This window comes from Notamacropus eugenii, chromosome 7 (genome assembly GCF_028372415.1).
Source record: "Notamacropus eugenii isolate mMacEug1 chromosome 7, mMacEug1.pri_v2, whole genome shotgun sequence".
Lineage (NCBI taxonomy): Eukaryota > Metazoa > Chordata > Mammalia > Diprotodontia > Macropodidae > Notamacropus > Notamacropus eugenii.
This window is the reverse complement of record NC_092878.1, coordinates 36452629-36468717: the sequence shown is the minus strand read 5'-3', so window position 1 is coordinate 36468717 and position 16089 is coordinate 36452629. Positions and strand designations below refer to the sequence as shown.

General features: G+C 37.4%; 1 protein-coding gene across 12 annotated transcripts in view; it reads left to right on the top strand.

Moving 5' to 3' along the window:
* Positions 1–16089, top strand: part of UNC79 (unc-79 homolog, NALCN channel complex subunit) — a 342891-nt gene that overhangs the window by 164764 nt on the left and 162038 nt on the right. For all 12 annotated transcript variants that reach the window (XM_072623539.1, XM_072623542.1, XM_072623545.1 and 9 more), the window contains 4 exons: positions 713–854; positions 4860–4939; positions 5031–5179; positions 13369–13526. In XM_072623539.1, coding sequence (XP_072479640.1) covers positions 713–854; positions 4860–4939; positions 5031–5179; positions 13369–13526 — 529 coding nt within the window. The remainder of the gene's footprint in view (positions 1–712; positions 855–4859; positions 4940–5030; positions 5180–13368; positions 13527–16089) is intronic.

Below are 16089 nucleotides of genomic sequence, written 5' to 3'. Positions count from 1 at the left end.
ACTCATCTTGCTGAGTTCAAATCTGACCTCAGAAACTTGCTAACTGTGTGACCCTGGGCAAGTCACATAACCTCGTTTGCCTTGGTTTCCTTATCTGTAAAAATCATCTAGAGAAGGAAATGGCAAACCACTCCAGGATCTTTGCCAAGAAAATCCCAAATGGGGTCCTGAAGAGTTGGACACAACTGAAAGATGACTGAAATGTCATAGGGCTTAAGGAACTCTAGAAATAGGTCATTATTATGAATAATAGATTTATTATGCATTTACTATGTGCAGACATAATTCCATGAAGTATTACAGATCTTATCCTTATTTAACAGATGAGGAAGCTGAGGAACAGTGAAGTAAAAAGTGACTTGTCCAGCATTACAAAGCTAGTAAGTGTTAGACTTGAAATTTAAAGTGCAGTCTTCCCATGCCACTGATAATAACAATGGTATACCTCTATTTAAAATGACATCAAAAGCAAAGACTAAACTGATCATGTCATGAAAATGGTTTTCAAAACTTCATAAATCCTACGCACTTGAGGACAGCTTTACTATTTCCAATATTTGTTTTCAGATAAATGAAAAACCTTTGCCCAAAGGCTAATGGGACTTCATTGGCAACTGTTGCTTTTGCCTAAAATGCACAACTAGACCTTCCTTGGTTTTCATGGAGACTTTTGCATTTTGAAACTCATGAAGCTTCTTGCCTGCTTTTTCAGGAGCCCACTGACAGCCTTGAAGACAGCCTTCTCCATTCCCGGCCTGAGTTTATAATAGGCACCGAAGGAGAAGAGGAGGAGAACCCTGTGGCAAAGCATGGAGAGAACCCAGGAAAGCACACTGAACTCCCTGAAAATGGTGGTAGGTCAGCATAGTATGAAATTTTGGGTGGAGCAGGGAGCCAGCCTAAGCTTTAAGACATGGGCTTATTAGATGAGCACAACCACCTTGGAGTAAATTCTTTTCCTATGAGTACAAACTGAACAGACTATAGGATAGAGAAGAGGCTTATGTGTGCTGGTGATTAGGGAACTATAATAAATAGTCTCAGAGAGAAAAAACCAGCAGAAAGGAGGATGTTTTGCTGAATCAAACCAGAATTTATTGGGGTGATATTGGAGGGTATGCTGGTAATGAAGTTAGAGAAGCAGTGAGAAAGCTACTGTTTGACCATATGTATTCCAAACCTGAAAAATGAGCGCAGTCAGGAAGAAGAGACCATACAGGGAGCCTTGACAAGAGGGTAGTTCATTTCCTACTGTTATATCTGGGTTTTCAAATAGGCCTACAGTGTGAGGAAGCAGAGTCTTGGAATGATCACAGGACAAAAATGTAACAAGAGCTGGCAATCATTTATGCCCTTTCAAACTCTGGAGTCTCATTTGAGTCTTACTCCAAATTAAATATCCTGTTTCTTTAATGAATCCTTATATTATATGCTCTCACTTCCTTTCAGTACTCTTCTCTGCATATGTTCTACTTTATCAATGTCTATGAATGAATGAATGAAAATATATTTATCTAGCACCCACTATGTGCCAGGTATTATATTAGGTACTAGAGATACAATATAAAAATGAGATAGTCCTTGCTCTTAAGGAGCTTAAATTCTAATGGAGTGGTGGAGAAGATAATACTTATTAAGGAATTTGTGGCAAAGGAAAGGAGTTTTGGTGTCAGGAGTCATAGGCATGGTTAGAATAGTCAGCAGTCTGGCTTTATGCCAGTGGTAATGGTAATATTGATTTGATTACTGTTCCCAGAGTAAGAAGTGGAAAGGGGAGGGTAGATATGTGGCAATGAGGCAGATGGAAATAAGCCCCACAAGATTTTGGCTTCTTGCATAGCTGGATGAAATATAAAACATGGTCTGGGAATGAGCAGGTATAGTGGGTTAGCAGAGTTTGAATTCTCTTACTAATCAGGACAGCTTAGCTTGCATGGAATTCCAAAGCCAAGTAGACTAACTACTTCAGTGAGGTGAGTGTGATGTAGGCAGAAGGGAGAGTTGGCAAGATACCCAGGTAGATGCTAGTTCCCTGGTGATTGGCTTCATGAACATCTGTATTGCTAATCCAAGAACTAGAATGGAATTCTGGTTCAGGTTTCTTTAAAAGTGGTGCCTAGAATCAAGCACAATCCTTATAATGTGTTCTGATCAAGGCAGAATAAACCAGTTGTCACCTCTCTTGTCCTGGACACAAAACTTCTCCTTTATGATAAGGAGAAATGAGAAATCAGTTGGAAAAGATAGGTGAGATCCTGATTGTTAAGAACTTTACATGTCAATCAGAAGAATATGTATTTTATCCTAAAGCAAATAGGGAGTTATCACTGAATATTCTTGAGCAAAAGACTTACATGATCAGACTTGTACTTCAGGAATATAAATTTGCCAGCTGTGTAGAGGATGAACTTGAAGCAGGGAGACCACTTAGGAAGGTGTTGTAATAGTACATCTGAGAGGTGATGTGAGTGGAGAGAAGGGGACAAAAGAGAGATCTGAAGATGTCATTTAGTTGTTCTTCCACAATGATCCTTTCCTCCATGATTCCTCTGGCTGCTTTTGTTGAAGTTGCCATTTGTGGCTTCCCACTGGGTACACTCTGTGGTCCTGCATTGCTCTGCAGCTCTGCTTCTTGCAGCTCTCAGCAGGATGCTTTTTCTATACTCCATTGCTCTGTAGTTCTTCTTCTGGCCACTTCTCTCCCTGTAGTTCTCAGTTCTCAATAGATGGCACTTATTCCCTTTGTTGGGACCAACTCTAACTTCCTGTAAGCAAAGACCTTTGATCTCTTTTATGTATGTTTACAGCCCCATACTTCCATACCCAAACACCTCTACTTTCTGATGTTACCTTTTGTATAACTCTTATTTCCAGCCCTCACGCAGAAAAGGTCTCTTGTAGGCTAGAGTAAACATGTCATCTACTTACAAGCAGTCCTTTCTCCTCAATCTCATATTGTCTCTTTGTTATTTATTACAATTTGTGTCTTTTCTCCCCTAGAGCACAAGGTGCATAGCTTTTATCCAGTCAGTAGTGCCTGGTTGTCTAGGGGTTAACCCCTAGACTTAACCTGGGGTTCATGACCTTAAAACAAATTTTGATAACCATATTTCAATACAATCCTATATTTCATTCTTTTAAAAACATTATTCTGAGAAGCATAAGCTTCACCAGACTGCCAAAGAGTGCCATAGCAAAAAAAGGATAAGAATCCCTGGGCTACATTATTAGAGAGTACTGACTATTTTTCCAATTATTTTACTAGTCTCCTTAGGTACTTGTGTGTTTTTTCAAATTACTTGATTCTTCTTTCTCTTCCTGACATTACTGCACAAAAGTCAGAGTAAGGTTTGTAATTGCTAGGTATAGTTTTATTTGTATATGTAATGGAAGATTTTGGGTAGAACAAAGATTGTTGTTTTGTTGTGTTTGTCCTTCGTTCTCGAAGAGGATCATGACAGCAAGATGATGACATGACTTGAAGTTGACTTTGATTTGAGAGAGGGAGGGCTGTGCAAGGTCACCAGCCTCATTCTTCTCTTGAGCCATCTGGATCCAGTGACCAGATATTCATCAGGACGGATGGCTGGAGGTGGCCCAGGATGGGCCATGTCGTCATAGTCAAACTAGTTGATACACTGTGCAACTTATTTGATTCTCTGCTTGCAAACTGTTAGGCTTCTTTATCTCACTCAAAGTGAGAATGCTATAGGACCTTAGCCTGAAAGGCCAGCATCTCACATTGCATCCTGGACCATCTCCAGAATAAAGATTAAAAGCAAAATGAACTTCTGAGTACATAATGAGGACTCATCCATACTTAATTATTGTTAATTCCACTTATCCTAACACTTATTTATAGGAGACATCCTAAAATTGCCTCACATTTCTTTCCATACCCTTTACCCTCATGATTCTCAGTCATGGTGAAGATACTATCACTCTCTCCTTGGCTTTTCCTGTTAGCCTTTTGAACAAATCAATCCAACAAAAACTTATGGAGCACCTACTATGTTTGAGGTAATGGGGTTGGTTCTAGGGGATACCAAATCTTGCTGTGGAGAATCTTATAATCTGGTGGGGGCAAGGAAAAGTGGGAGAATGAGGGAAAAACTGGGGAGAAATGCAAGCAGTGTACTCCAGGAAAATTTGACTTGTTAGCTGCTGGTGCCATTTGTCATCTACTTCATCATTTATGTTTATGTTTTGTATATACTTGTACCTAGTGAGTAGCAGACCTAGAGTTTGAACTCTGTCTTCTGAATTCAGGTCATTGCTGACATTGCTCTTGTCACTAAGACATCTTGGAAAAAATGAGTTAAGAAATACTTCAAGAAGGTAGCATGTGAGATTCAAAGTTCTTCTGAACAATTTGCATTTATTTTCCTCCATTTTTGTAAATTTCTATTAAGTAAGTAGAATCTTATACATTATGTTTATGCTTTGGTACCACCTTTCCTCTAATTGCTCCAGACAGATATGAATCCTAATTCTGCATTTGATGTGCTAGTTCTTTTTACTTTTTTTACACTTAACCATATTTTACTTTTATTGCATTTTTATGTACATTTAATCTTCCTTACAAGATGTTAAGCAATTTGAGGGCAGAAACACTGTTTTGTTAATTTTACATTTCAAACTTATACACAGTAGGCACTTAAGTTAAATTTCTTCATAGCCTCTATTTCTTCCTCATTAGAAAATGAGATTACACTAGATGATTTCCAAATTGACTTCTCATCTTAAATAGTTTGAAGCCTGTGGAATATCAGTTTAATGAATGTCATACTTACTGGATCATCTCCTGACGAGTTCTAAGAGGAATTACATTAATCTTTTCTGTAATTGTTTCTTGACAGCAATAAAGAATGATACTGAAAGAAAATTTTGTTACCAGCAACTTCCAGTAACTCTAAGGCTAATATATACCATTTTCCAGGTATGCTTTTTATAATGTTGGAACGTATGCATAAATTTATTATAAATTGCCATGTTTGAGTAAAGCAGTAAACATATGGTTATTTGCACAGGAAATGGCAAAGTTTGAGGAGCCTGACATTCTTTTTAACATGCTCAACTGCCTGAAGATTCTCTGTCTTCATGGAGAGTGTTTGTACATTGCAAGGAAGGATTATCCACAGTTTTTAGCCTACATTCAGGATCATATGCTAATTGCAAGGTATGTCTTCCATCTGAGGATTATTGTAAATATTTGTATTTTAGATTTTGACCATAAAATAAGTTTTGAATATGATTCATTTGAATGTGACTTATTTGACCCTTATTTTTCAGTCAAGGAAGCATTGCTGATATCTGTATCCTTCCTTATTTTTCTTCTTGACATTAATTCTTAGTGACAAGGAAAGGAATACTAATGCAAATTAATTAGATTCCATAGAAATGCATAAATAAATACAATTAAATTAAATATTTATTAAGTATATATGCATCAAGCATATACTGAGGATGCAAAGACAAAAACACCAAACAATCCTTGCTCTCAAGGAATTTGTAAATATAAAATATATACAGAGTAGATGCAAAGTATTTCTGAAGGGGAAACATAGGGTAAAAGGCAGTGTAGAAGAAACATTAGATTTTGAGTCAGGACACCTGGGTTTTGAATACTGTGGGGTTTTTTTTTAGTGATCTGATTATGAGAAAGTCATGAAACCTCTCTGAATCTTCATTTCTTCATCTGTAGCATGAGTATTTGCACTTATTTCCTGTTAGAGTTGAGGGAAACACTTTATAAGTTTGAAGCAAATATGAATTGTTTGATTTTAGACAAGCCACTTGGTCTCCCTGAACTTTATTTTCCTTATAAAAAAATTAATAGATTGGATTATAGATAAACTCTAAGACACCTTCTTGCGTTGTCATTCTATGATTCAGTGGCCATCTGTTTTGGGAATCTGTTTAGCTTAAATTCAGTTCCTGAATTCCTTCTTGCTATTCACCAATACACAAATATTTTGTTTAAGATTTCTGGACAGTGGCTCCAAATATAGGAAAAGCAGGTTCCTGGATAGGGATAGATTACCTCAAAGAAGGCTATTAAAATGTATTTGTTTGAAATTTTGCAGATCAGACAAAAGGCTTTTGATTGGAAGGGTATGAGGAAGAAGAAAATGACCTAAGTATTTTAGCAAGTTAGATACTATAGAGAGTAGCTACAATGTAGAAAGAAGAATGGAAAGAGGAAAAAAAGAAATCCAAGAAAGGAGCTAGTAAGCAAACAGTTTTAAGTAATAAGTATGGTGAACTAGAGAGAAGGCAACTTTATAGGAACGTATGAAGGCAGTGTGCTGAGATAAGGTACATGAATGCAATATGGCTTTGGAGGATATATTTTATTGAAAATGAATAGGATAGATAAAATGACATAAGCAACAGAAAAGTACTGTGTAAGACTATAAGAAGATAAACTCATGAAGAAATCTGGGCACGAGAGGGCAGAGGCATGGTAGGACAGAATTTAAGTGAAGAAACCAGTGATATCAAGGTAGTCAATACTACAGCCGCCTGGACAAAAAAGGGAAATAGATGAGAAGCTTGGGAGATATCATAAGTTTGGTAATAGAGGTATAATGTAATAGTGGTAAGAGAATTCAGTTAACCAGACATTTGCTTGGACTTGCTGTCTCTCAGACAAAAGTAGAGAAGCTAATAGTTTCTTGAGCTTCTTTCAATGATATTTTTATCTTATAAAATGTGAGTAACCAGGAAGGGGGATTGCTGTTCTGGGCCTGATTCTGATCAATAAGGAGAAACTGGAAGCTAAAGTGGAAAGTTTAGAGTTTGTGATAAAAGAAAGACAAGCTCTGACATGTACCCTAGATTCTAGGAGTGAAGATCTCAGAGTGGTTAGAGAAAAGATTGGTAGGATATGATAGATGCTACAGTTCTGCAGAAGGTATGGAAAAATATCAAGAATGATATTCTGGAGATATAAAAAGAAATAATTCCAGTGAGAGTACAAAAGGGAGGTTTTCTGAAGAGCCCAATAATAATGTATAGAATATTCATTAAGCAACTCATATTTTAAGAACATATACAGAAGATAGAAGTAAGAGCAGGTAATTAAAAATTGAACATAAAAGCATGCTGTAGTCTAATATCAGGCATGATGAAATTCAGAGTTATTCAAGGAACGCTGAGGGTAACAAAAACAAGTTTTTAGTTGGTTTTAGCAGTGTAGCACCTGCAGGCTTCCTGTTACCACTCACATAGGGTCCCCTCAGAAACAACCTCAGAGGATGACAGCCTCCAGATAGAAAGTTGTCTCAACAGGCTAGAATGTTGGGATGACTTGATTTAAATTTGAATTAATTTGAAATTTAATAGGGATAAATGCAAAATCTTAAACATGGGTTCAAAAATCAACTTCACAAGAATAAAATGGGGGAGAGATAGCTAGTAATTCATCTGAAAAAGTTCTTGTGGTTTGAATAGAATATAAGCTTAATTTGACTCTACATTGTGATATAGTAACCAAAAGAAGTTAATTGCAAATCTGAACAGCATTAAGAGCGACACTGTACCAAGAAGAAAGGAGGTTATATTTTTGCTGGATTTTGCTTTGGTTAGACAGTCCCTGGGGAATTATGTACTGCATTGAATAATGTTGGACTTGGAGTCAGAAAGGACTGTTTTCAAATCCTGCTTCAGATATATGCTAGTTGTGTGATTTTAAACTCTCTAAACTTCAGTTTCTTAATCTATACAATGAAAATTGGATTCATGGGCCTCTGGGGTCCCTTTCAGCTCTAATGAAGGGTACTATGAATTTTGGACTCTTTTTTTTTTTTGTAAGCTGGAGAATGTCCAGAAGAGGATAATTAGAGGAATCTGCTGTAACTATTGATTGAATGAACTGGAAGTGTAGCCTAGAGAGGAGAAAACTTTTTGCTTTTGTAATAGTTGATTTCAAGTATTTGAAATATGGAAGAGGTATTCTACTTATGCTGTTTGGCCCCCAAAAGTGGAACTTGAAGTATATGTGGAAGTTGTGGAAACAGGATTTGGTTTGGAAAAGGAAAACTTGTCAACAACTACATTTATCCGAAAGAGGAGTGGACTGCTTCAGGAAGGAGCAGACTCCTTGTCGATGGGTGGTCTTTAAAGCAGGGGTTTAGTGATCATTTACTGGTTGTGTTGTAGAAGGTGTAGGTTGGATTAGAGAACATTCGGAGCCCCTTTCCAACTCTTAGATTGTGTCCCTATGATAGTGCATCATAGTGTTCCTTGCTCTCTCTGGAACATACAAATAGGTTGTACCTTCCTGGGCCACTCTAAAACAGGTATATGTAGAAGGAAGCCCATGAGCTTACTGGTGAGAACAAATGGGCAGGATTTTTTTTTCATTTCAGAATGAATCCTCTGGGTCTTATTTTCTTTCTTTAGTTTTCTACTTGTATACTCACATAGTACCTCACATTGCAGTCAGGGTTAGATAAGCAACCAACAATCAGATTATAAGTGTCAGAGACATCCTTGATGTGGGCTTTAACTGCTAATTGTTAATGGCTCCCAGCTGGAATAGCAGCTGGTGAGACGGCACCTCAGCTGTGTGGCCTACATGATTATTGCCTGTATGCTGGTGCCCTCTCTGTCTCTCTGCCTTTGACAGCTACCTTCTGCTGCTTGAAACTCCATGGTGGACATGGCTTAGAGGTGGTGTGGTGCAGTGGGAAGAACATTGGAATTGGAGTCAGAGGACCTGGGTTTGAAGCTTCACTCTACTACTTACTCCCTATGATGTGGGCCTCAGTTTCCTCATCTGTAAAATGAGAGGGCTGAACTAAAAGATCCCTAAGGTCTGTTCCAGCTCTAAAATCTTATGAGTACATGTGATTGTTGTCATTTCCTTTTTTTTTTTGTAAACTTAAACCATTGACAATAAGTGTTTTCTGCTGATGGACACAAAGCACTTGCCCTTTTTCTTGTATGAAATGAAAGCCTATTCCAGGGGTCAAAACTCATCAGGGACAGGGAAGCCTTCTCAGAAGAGGGGAAATTTGAGTTGAACCATGAAGGGTGTATATAGTATTTCATGAGATGGAGATGGAGATGGAAAAGAAACAGCAGAAAGAAAGGCAGGGAGATAGTAAGGTACTTCATCTATTAGTTTTTTGTTTTGTTTTGGTGGAGCAGGTAGGTGGCACAGTGGGTAGAGTGCTGGACCTAGAGTCAGGAAATTGAGTTCAAATCTAGCAGCAGACTCTGGGCAAGTCACTTTAACCCTGTTTGCTTCAGTTTCATCAACTGGAAAAGGAAGTGGCAAACCATTCCAGTGTTTTTGCCACGAAAACCCCAGATGGGATCACAAAGAGTCAGACGTGACTGGACAACAACAATTTTTTTCAGTGTCAAGGCATTTTGATGTTAATAATAATAATACCCTCAATATACTAGCACCTTTCTTTCTACCACTTGAAACAATCGTCACCATCTTCCTGCAATATAAGGCAGAGGAAGTATTATATTCAGCAGACCAGTGGAAATGAGTTTAGGAAAAAAAATCAAATATCTACTTTGAAAAATATTGGTAGACATCATCAGTGTACTTTTTGCCAGAGAACAGAGCCAGAGAATCGTTTGTCATCAAAGAAAGAAGAGTTACTTTTTCTATTCTGAAGTATTGCTGAGGACTCCTCTTGACCAAAAGAAGAACAGGTCACTGGGAAGGTGTCTTTATGGAAAAAACTCATGTGACAATAATAATAATAATAACTACCATTCATATAGTACTTCAAGACATGCAAAGCACTTTGCATTTGCTATTTAATTTGATTCTCACAACAGCCCTTTGAGGTCGATGTCATTCTTATCCCTATTTTACAGATGAGGAAACGGAGTCTGAGAGAAATAGGATGATTTACCCAGGACCACACAGCTAGTAAGAGTCTGAGGCTGAACTTGAATTCAGTGTTTCCTGAATCCTAGTCCAGCACTCTATCTGCTGCACCATCTTGCTGCTTACATATGGTACTTTGGTTTAGGTGCCATAGAAGATATAGAGATGAATAATAATGGCTCACATTTGTAAGCTGAAAAGTGCTTTTCTTTGAAAAACTCTGTGAAGTATTACAAGTATTTTTGTCCTTGTTTCAGAGATGAAAAAACAGACTCTCAGAGGTTAAGTGCTTTGCTTAAAATTACAAAGCTACTAAGTATCTGAGTCAGGACTAGGATATAGGTCTCCTGATCTGAAATCCATTATTGTTTCTCCTAGATCGCATCGCTGCTTTCAAAAACTTCACAGTCTAGTAGAAAAAATAAGTTCATCAATAATTACAATACAGTGCTGTATAAGTGGCATAAAAGAAGTCAGAGTAAATTGTACTAGAAGATCAATTAAATGACAAGCATTTAATGAACTCTTACTGAATACCAGGTGTGGTGTTAAGCTCCAAGTATCCAAAAAAGGTAAAAACTACAAAAACAGTTCCTGACCTGAAGTAGCTTATATACTAATGGAGGAAATAGAATGCAAATAAATAGGTATCTATGATATCTCTATATATCTCTATATAGATATATCTAGCAAAGGTAACTTTTGAGGGGAAGACTCCAGGGTACGATTATAGGAAACCGTGCAGCACAAGTGGCCGTACAGTATCTAGTTAAAGAACTCTACTGAACTTAGAACTTCTAACTTTCAATATAGTTCAATTTTTGGATAGTTTTTATTGTGATGTGAATACGGAAAGGGTAGCATAACAAGGTGGTGTGGATCTCAGAAAAGTGGAAATTATTTAGTTATTGTTGCTGAACTAATGCATAGAAGTGGCATTGAGGAGTAATGAATATGCCTTCTGGTCCTTTGAATTGGGCTAGTGGAAGGAATAGTCTAGGTGTCAGGAGGCACGAAGTTATATTTCAGTCAAGGTGGGTCAGTAGAAGTACTGGTGTAAAAATGCATGCAGGAATGATGCAGGGCAGTTTATTTTTAAAAAACCAGAAGTTCCAACTAGCAGAAGAGCTGGTATAGATAGGAATGAGAGCTCAGTAAGAACAGTAGAAGTGAGGAATGCTGAGTAGGCAGAATTTTGTCGTTAGACTAGTGTGGAGGACTAATAGCCTAGCATTACAACTGGAACGTTAGTGTGGAGGAGAGGCCAAGTGTGAGCATTGGTCTTGGAGCTGGAAGGCTTGAATTCAGGTTGCAGCTAGCCCTGTCACTCTGGGCAAGTCATTTAACCTTATGAGTCAGTTTCTTCTTTTATAAAATGGCAATAATATACTTGCATTGCAGACTTTATGGGGGTTTGTGTCACCTTTATAGCATTATATAAACATTATTATTAAAATATTGGAATGGTAGTGGCTACCTACATAAACTATTAACCCAGTTTTCTGTCTATTATACGATGTTATTGAAGGCTTTCATTAAATTAATTCAGAGAACATTTATTAAATGTCTCCAATGAGTGTTAAATTTGGAGTCAGAGGAGCTAGATTTGATCCCAATTCTGCCACTTACTACCTTGGGTGAATTACTTCACCTCTTTGGACTTCTGCTTTTTTTGCTGTATAAAATTAGGGAATTGGACATAGTGACCTTTAAGTACACTTCCAACTCTTAATCTGTGATCTTATATACAATACATTGTGCTTGGTGCTGAAGTAGAGAAATAAATAAGACACAGACCTTCTCAAAGAGTTTATAGTTTAATGGGAGTTGTAAGACATGCACAGATAAATATATTACAGATTAGAATGTTATAACTGTATAAGAAGAATACAGAGTACTTTGTGTTTTGGTGAAGGATTCCTTTCATGTAAGGACTGTAGGCTAGTTGACTGATAAAGTCCCTTCCAAACTGGTGGTTGGAGGGAGGTAGGGATGGCTTCATGGAGCAGGTAGCATTTGAATCACAGAATCTAAGAGCTGGAAAAAGCCTTTGAGGCCATATATTTCATGAGATCATAGAATTCAAATCCAACCAAAATCAGCACTCTGCACTGGGATAATTCTGAACCAGTGAACAAGTTTATTGTGTACTCTTTACTTTAAAGAGTTAATCTGTGAAGTTAATCTTCTGAGAATAAAACAGTCCATACTCATTATTGCATATAGAGATTTGAAGACTATGGATTGCTTTATTTCCACAGGGAGAAAGATTCAAGATTGTATTTCTCAGTGAAAAATATTGTGAGGGGAATTTTCCTTACTGGCACAAATACACATTGAGCCTAGTAAGACTGTACATATATTTACTCCAAATTCACATTTACTTCATGAATCTAAACAAGAATGTCTCCTACAACATCTTCAACAAATGGTCATTCAGTTTTCATCTGCTGGAACTGAACCTTAAAAAATGGGTAGAGTGTCAACAGATAGAGATAAGGGAAAGAATTCTAGATATAGGGAATAATATACACAAACATGTGAATGTTAAGATGTTTGGGATGTTTTTATAGATTGCATGTGGTTTAGAACTAGATGGAACTTTTAAACCAATCCGCTCACTTAAGAGATGAAGAATTTAAGACCAGAGGGATTATCTGATTTTCTCACAATCCCAGGTAGAGCTAGAGTTTGATTTTAGCTTTTCTGATTCTAAATCTAGTGCTCTGTCCACTGTTGTAAATGGGGGTAGTAGTCATATTTTATTGGAGTACAAAAATATGAAATTGGAATATGAAATTTGACTAGAATGAAGATTAATTTGGGAAGGAAGAGAATAGGGACTAGATCATTGCTATATTTCTTCCCCTTGTTTAAAATAAAGGGCTGCAGTGAATAATGGTAGGGACCTGCAGGGGTAAGAGAAGGTTTCATGGAGAAAGTCACATTTTATCTGGTCTTTGAGGAATGAGTAGGAAGTTAGCGGTAGGAAGTTGGGGTAGAGCATTCTGGGTAGAAGGAGAAAACATGAGCAAAGTTAGGGAAGTAGGAAGAGTAGGTGCATGTTTGGGGAAGAGTCTAGGTTGACTGGAACATGGTGGTCATAACGGGAGAAGTAGAAGAGAAGTGTAACTAAAAAAATCCGTACCAAGCACAAGCTATGTTTATTATAAATGATAGTTTTTTGGAATTCAGTATTCATTCATTCACTTACCAGATATTTTCCAAGCACCTGCTGTGTATTTGCTCAGCACAGGGGGGAGATAAAAAGAACCTCTTCTCAAGAAGCTTGCAATCTAATTGTAGAATTGGGAGGAAAACATGAGTGATTATGCTACAAGAAAGGGAAGAATAAAGGGAAAGTACATACAAAATGTTAGCTCACACGGTTATTATCAGGATCCAGTGAGATAACATGTGGAGTGCTTTGCAAACCTTAAAGCACTATATTCATGTTAGCCATGAGAAAATTTTTGGTAACCAGAGTGTATTTTCCTTTGGTCTCCTAGCCTATGGAGAGTCATCAAATCAGAATTCTCCCAGCTGTCTTCATTAGCAGTTCCTCTCCTTCTTCATGCTTTGTCACTTCCCCATGGTGCTGATATCTTCTGGACAATCATAAATGGCAACTTCAATAGCAAAGACTGGAAAATGAGGTTTGAAGCAGGTACTTTTCTACTAACTTGAGGTTTATCCTGGGGGCAGAGGACTTCAAAAGGAACAAGTGAGTTAGCTGCTGCATCTGCTTCAAGTAGTGAGACAGTTGATTAGGATCTAATCATTATATTTATTATTGGTCCTGTTCTTCCTCATTTTCAAAGAACTTTCATCTGTTTACTGATTTATCTGTTTGCTCCACTACCTGATAGCAGGTGGAACTTCTGTATTCTGTCTTCATTATTCCATTGTGAGACACCTAGTGCCAGGTTTTCTGTGGCCATCAGTTCAGTTTGATTTAGTTTGATTCAGTTCAATTCATTGTAATTCAGCAAACATTTATCAAACATCTTTGTGCAGGACTCTTTCTAGATACTCTAAATACAAATATAAAAAATGAGAGTCTCTGCCCTAAAGAAACATATTATAGGAAATATAAACATTAAGCAATCTTATAGGGAACCAGTGGAGTTTGGGATAAGACATGGTGCATAAACAATTAGTTATGATACAAGATAGAATGTGATAATGGCAAAAGGAGAGGTGTAAATAAAGGGACTTTACATACATTTTACCATTTGATCCTTATAATTCACACCTGTTTTCCAGAAGAGGAGACTGAGAATTATATCTCTAGAATGGACCAGGGTCACACAGATAGTAAATAGCAGGATTAGGTATTTAACTCTTGTCTTTTGCCTTCATGTTCAGTGGGTCCTCAGTAATATTTCATGTAATGATCAAAATCATGGTGAAAATACTTTTTTAGAACTGTTCAAGGCACTATGAGTTATATAGATTAATAAGAGAGAAACCCATTATCTGAAGGAGCTTATTGTCAATATTGCCTGATACGGTTATAAAACATTTTTGTCTGTATTAACTCATTTGATTCTCACTTTCAGTCTACTAAGCAAGTGTAAGTGTATAGGAATAAAATGATTGAGTATTAGTAAATTGAAATAGTAGAGGATACAAAACTATACCTAGTATATTGTGCAGCCAGAAATTGCTATGGGAGTTTAAAAGAAGGAGAATTGGAGTTGTTATAATCAGGAAAGGCTTCCCAGTGGAAGCAGGGGCTCAACACGTTCTTGAAAGATGGGATGGATTTAAGTGGACCCATAGGAAAGAGGGAGGGCATTCCTGGAAGGGAGATAAATTTGAGAAAAATCACATTATTCAAATTTTATAGGGGATCAAATGAAATATATGGAAAAGTGTTCTGTAATCATAAAGTAACGTGGAAATGTGGGCTATTAGTAACAGCATAATAGCCCACATTTCTATGGCTCTTTAAGGTTTACAAAGAGCTATCTTCACTGAAACCTTAAAAGATTAGGAGTATTATTAGTTCCATTCTGCATTGAGGAAACTGAATCCCATAATCTACATAATCTCTGTAGAATTAGCCAATCCACAAGCATTTATTATTATTTAATGTATGCCGGGTACTGGGACTACAGTGATAAAAACAATAGTTTTAATATCCAAGGAATTTATATTCTGTTGGGTGGGGAACAACATGCATACATACAAAAAAACATAGAATATATACAAAGTAAACACAGTGTAATTTTGGTAGAAGGAGATATGAACCATTGAGGGAATCAGGAAAACTATTCCTCTAGTTGGTGACTCTTGAGTTGAGATTTAAAGGAAGCTGGGGTTTCCAGGGGCAGAAGGGAGGAGGGATCATTCCACAGAGGGGGCGGGCTGTGAAAATGCATAGACCCTTGAAAATGGACTATGATATAGAAGGAACATAGGAGACCAGTTTGGCTGGAATGTAGAGTGCAGGAAGATGAATAACACAGAGTAAGGCTGAAAAGGTACGCTCACCTACCAACTGTCCCATGTTAAACTTTGTTGTCCAGTGGCTCAGAATTTGCTCTGACCAAAATTTACTCATATATTTCCCCTTGTCTTGGATAGATCCCTGTGTTCCTCTCCTTGTCCTATTTCAGAGTGTTCCAGCTTCTTGATCCCTTCAAAGCCCAAGTCAGCTGCCACCTCCTCCATCAAGCATCCTGGACCCTTCCCCCTTCATCTGGCCTTTGTCTTCCACAGACCATAGAGAAGAAGGGATTGTTTCCTTCTCAAGCTTCCTGAGACCCTTGCTCTTACCTTACTGTCCCTTGTGTTCTAGTTATTTTGAATTGGCCTTCCCCCAATCTCCAGACCCTCCGAGACTGGGAGTGCCTTGCAGGGGGGCCTTTTGCATAAAAAGCAACTAAATAAATTAGTGTCAAATTAGTTGTTAAATTCTTAGAAAGATTTATTTTTTTTCCTCAGATGTAGTAGTTTGGGGTATGATGCTAGGAAGATATTTTGAAAATCTAGAAGCCAAGAAAACAACAAAAAAAGTCTGGAGTCGCTGCCTTTAAACACATCTCATCTAATTCAGTTCAGCTTAACAAATATTTAGGACGTAGTGCTCAGCACTGTGCATGGTGCTTGAGGAGAAACGTTTTGTGAAGGCATGTTCTGTGCTGTCGTGGAACTTATAGCTTAGTGGGGAGGTTTGATACACATACAGATAGCTATAAAGCAGTTATTTAGCTAATCATAAT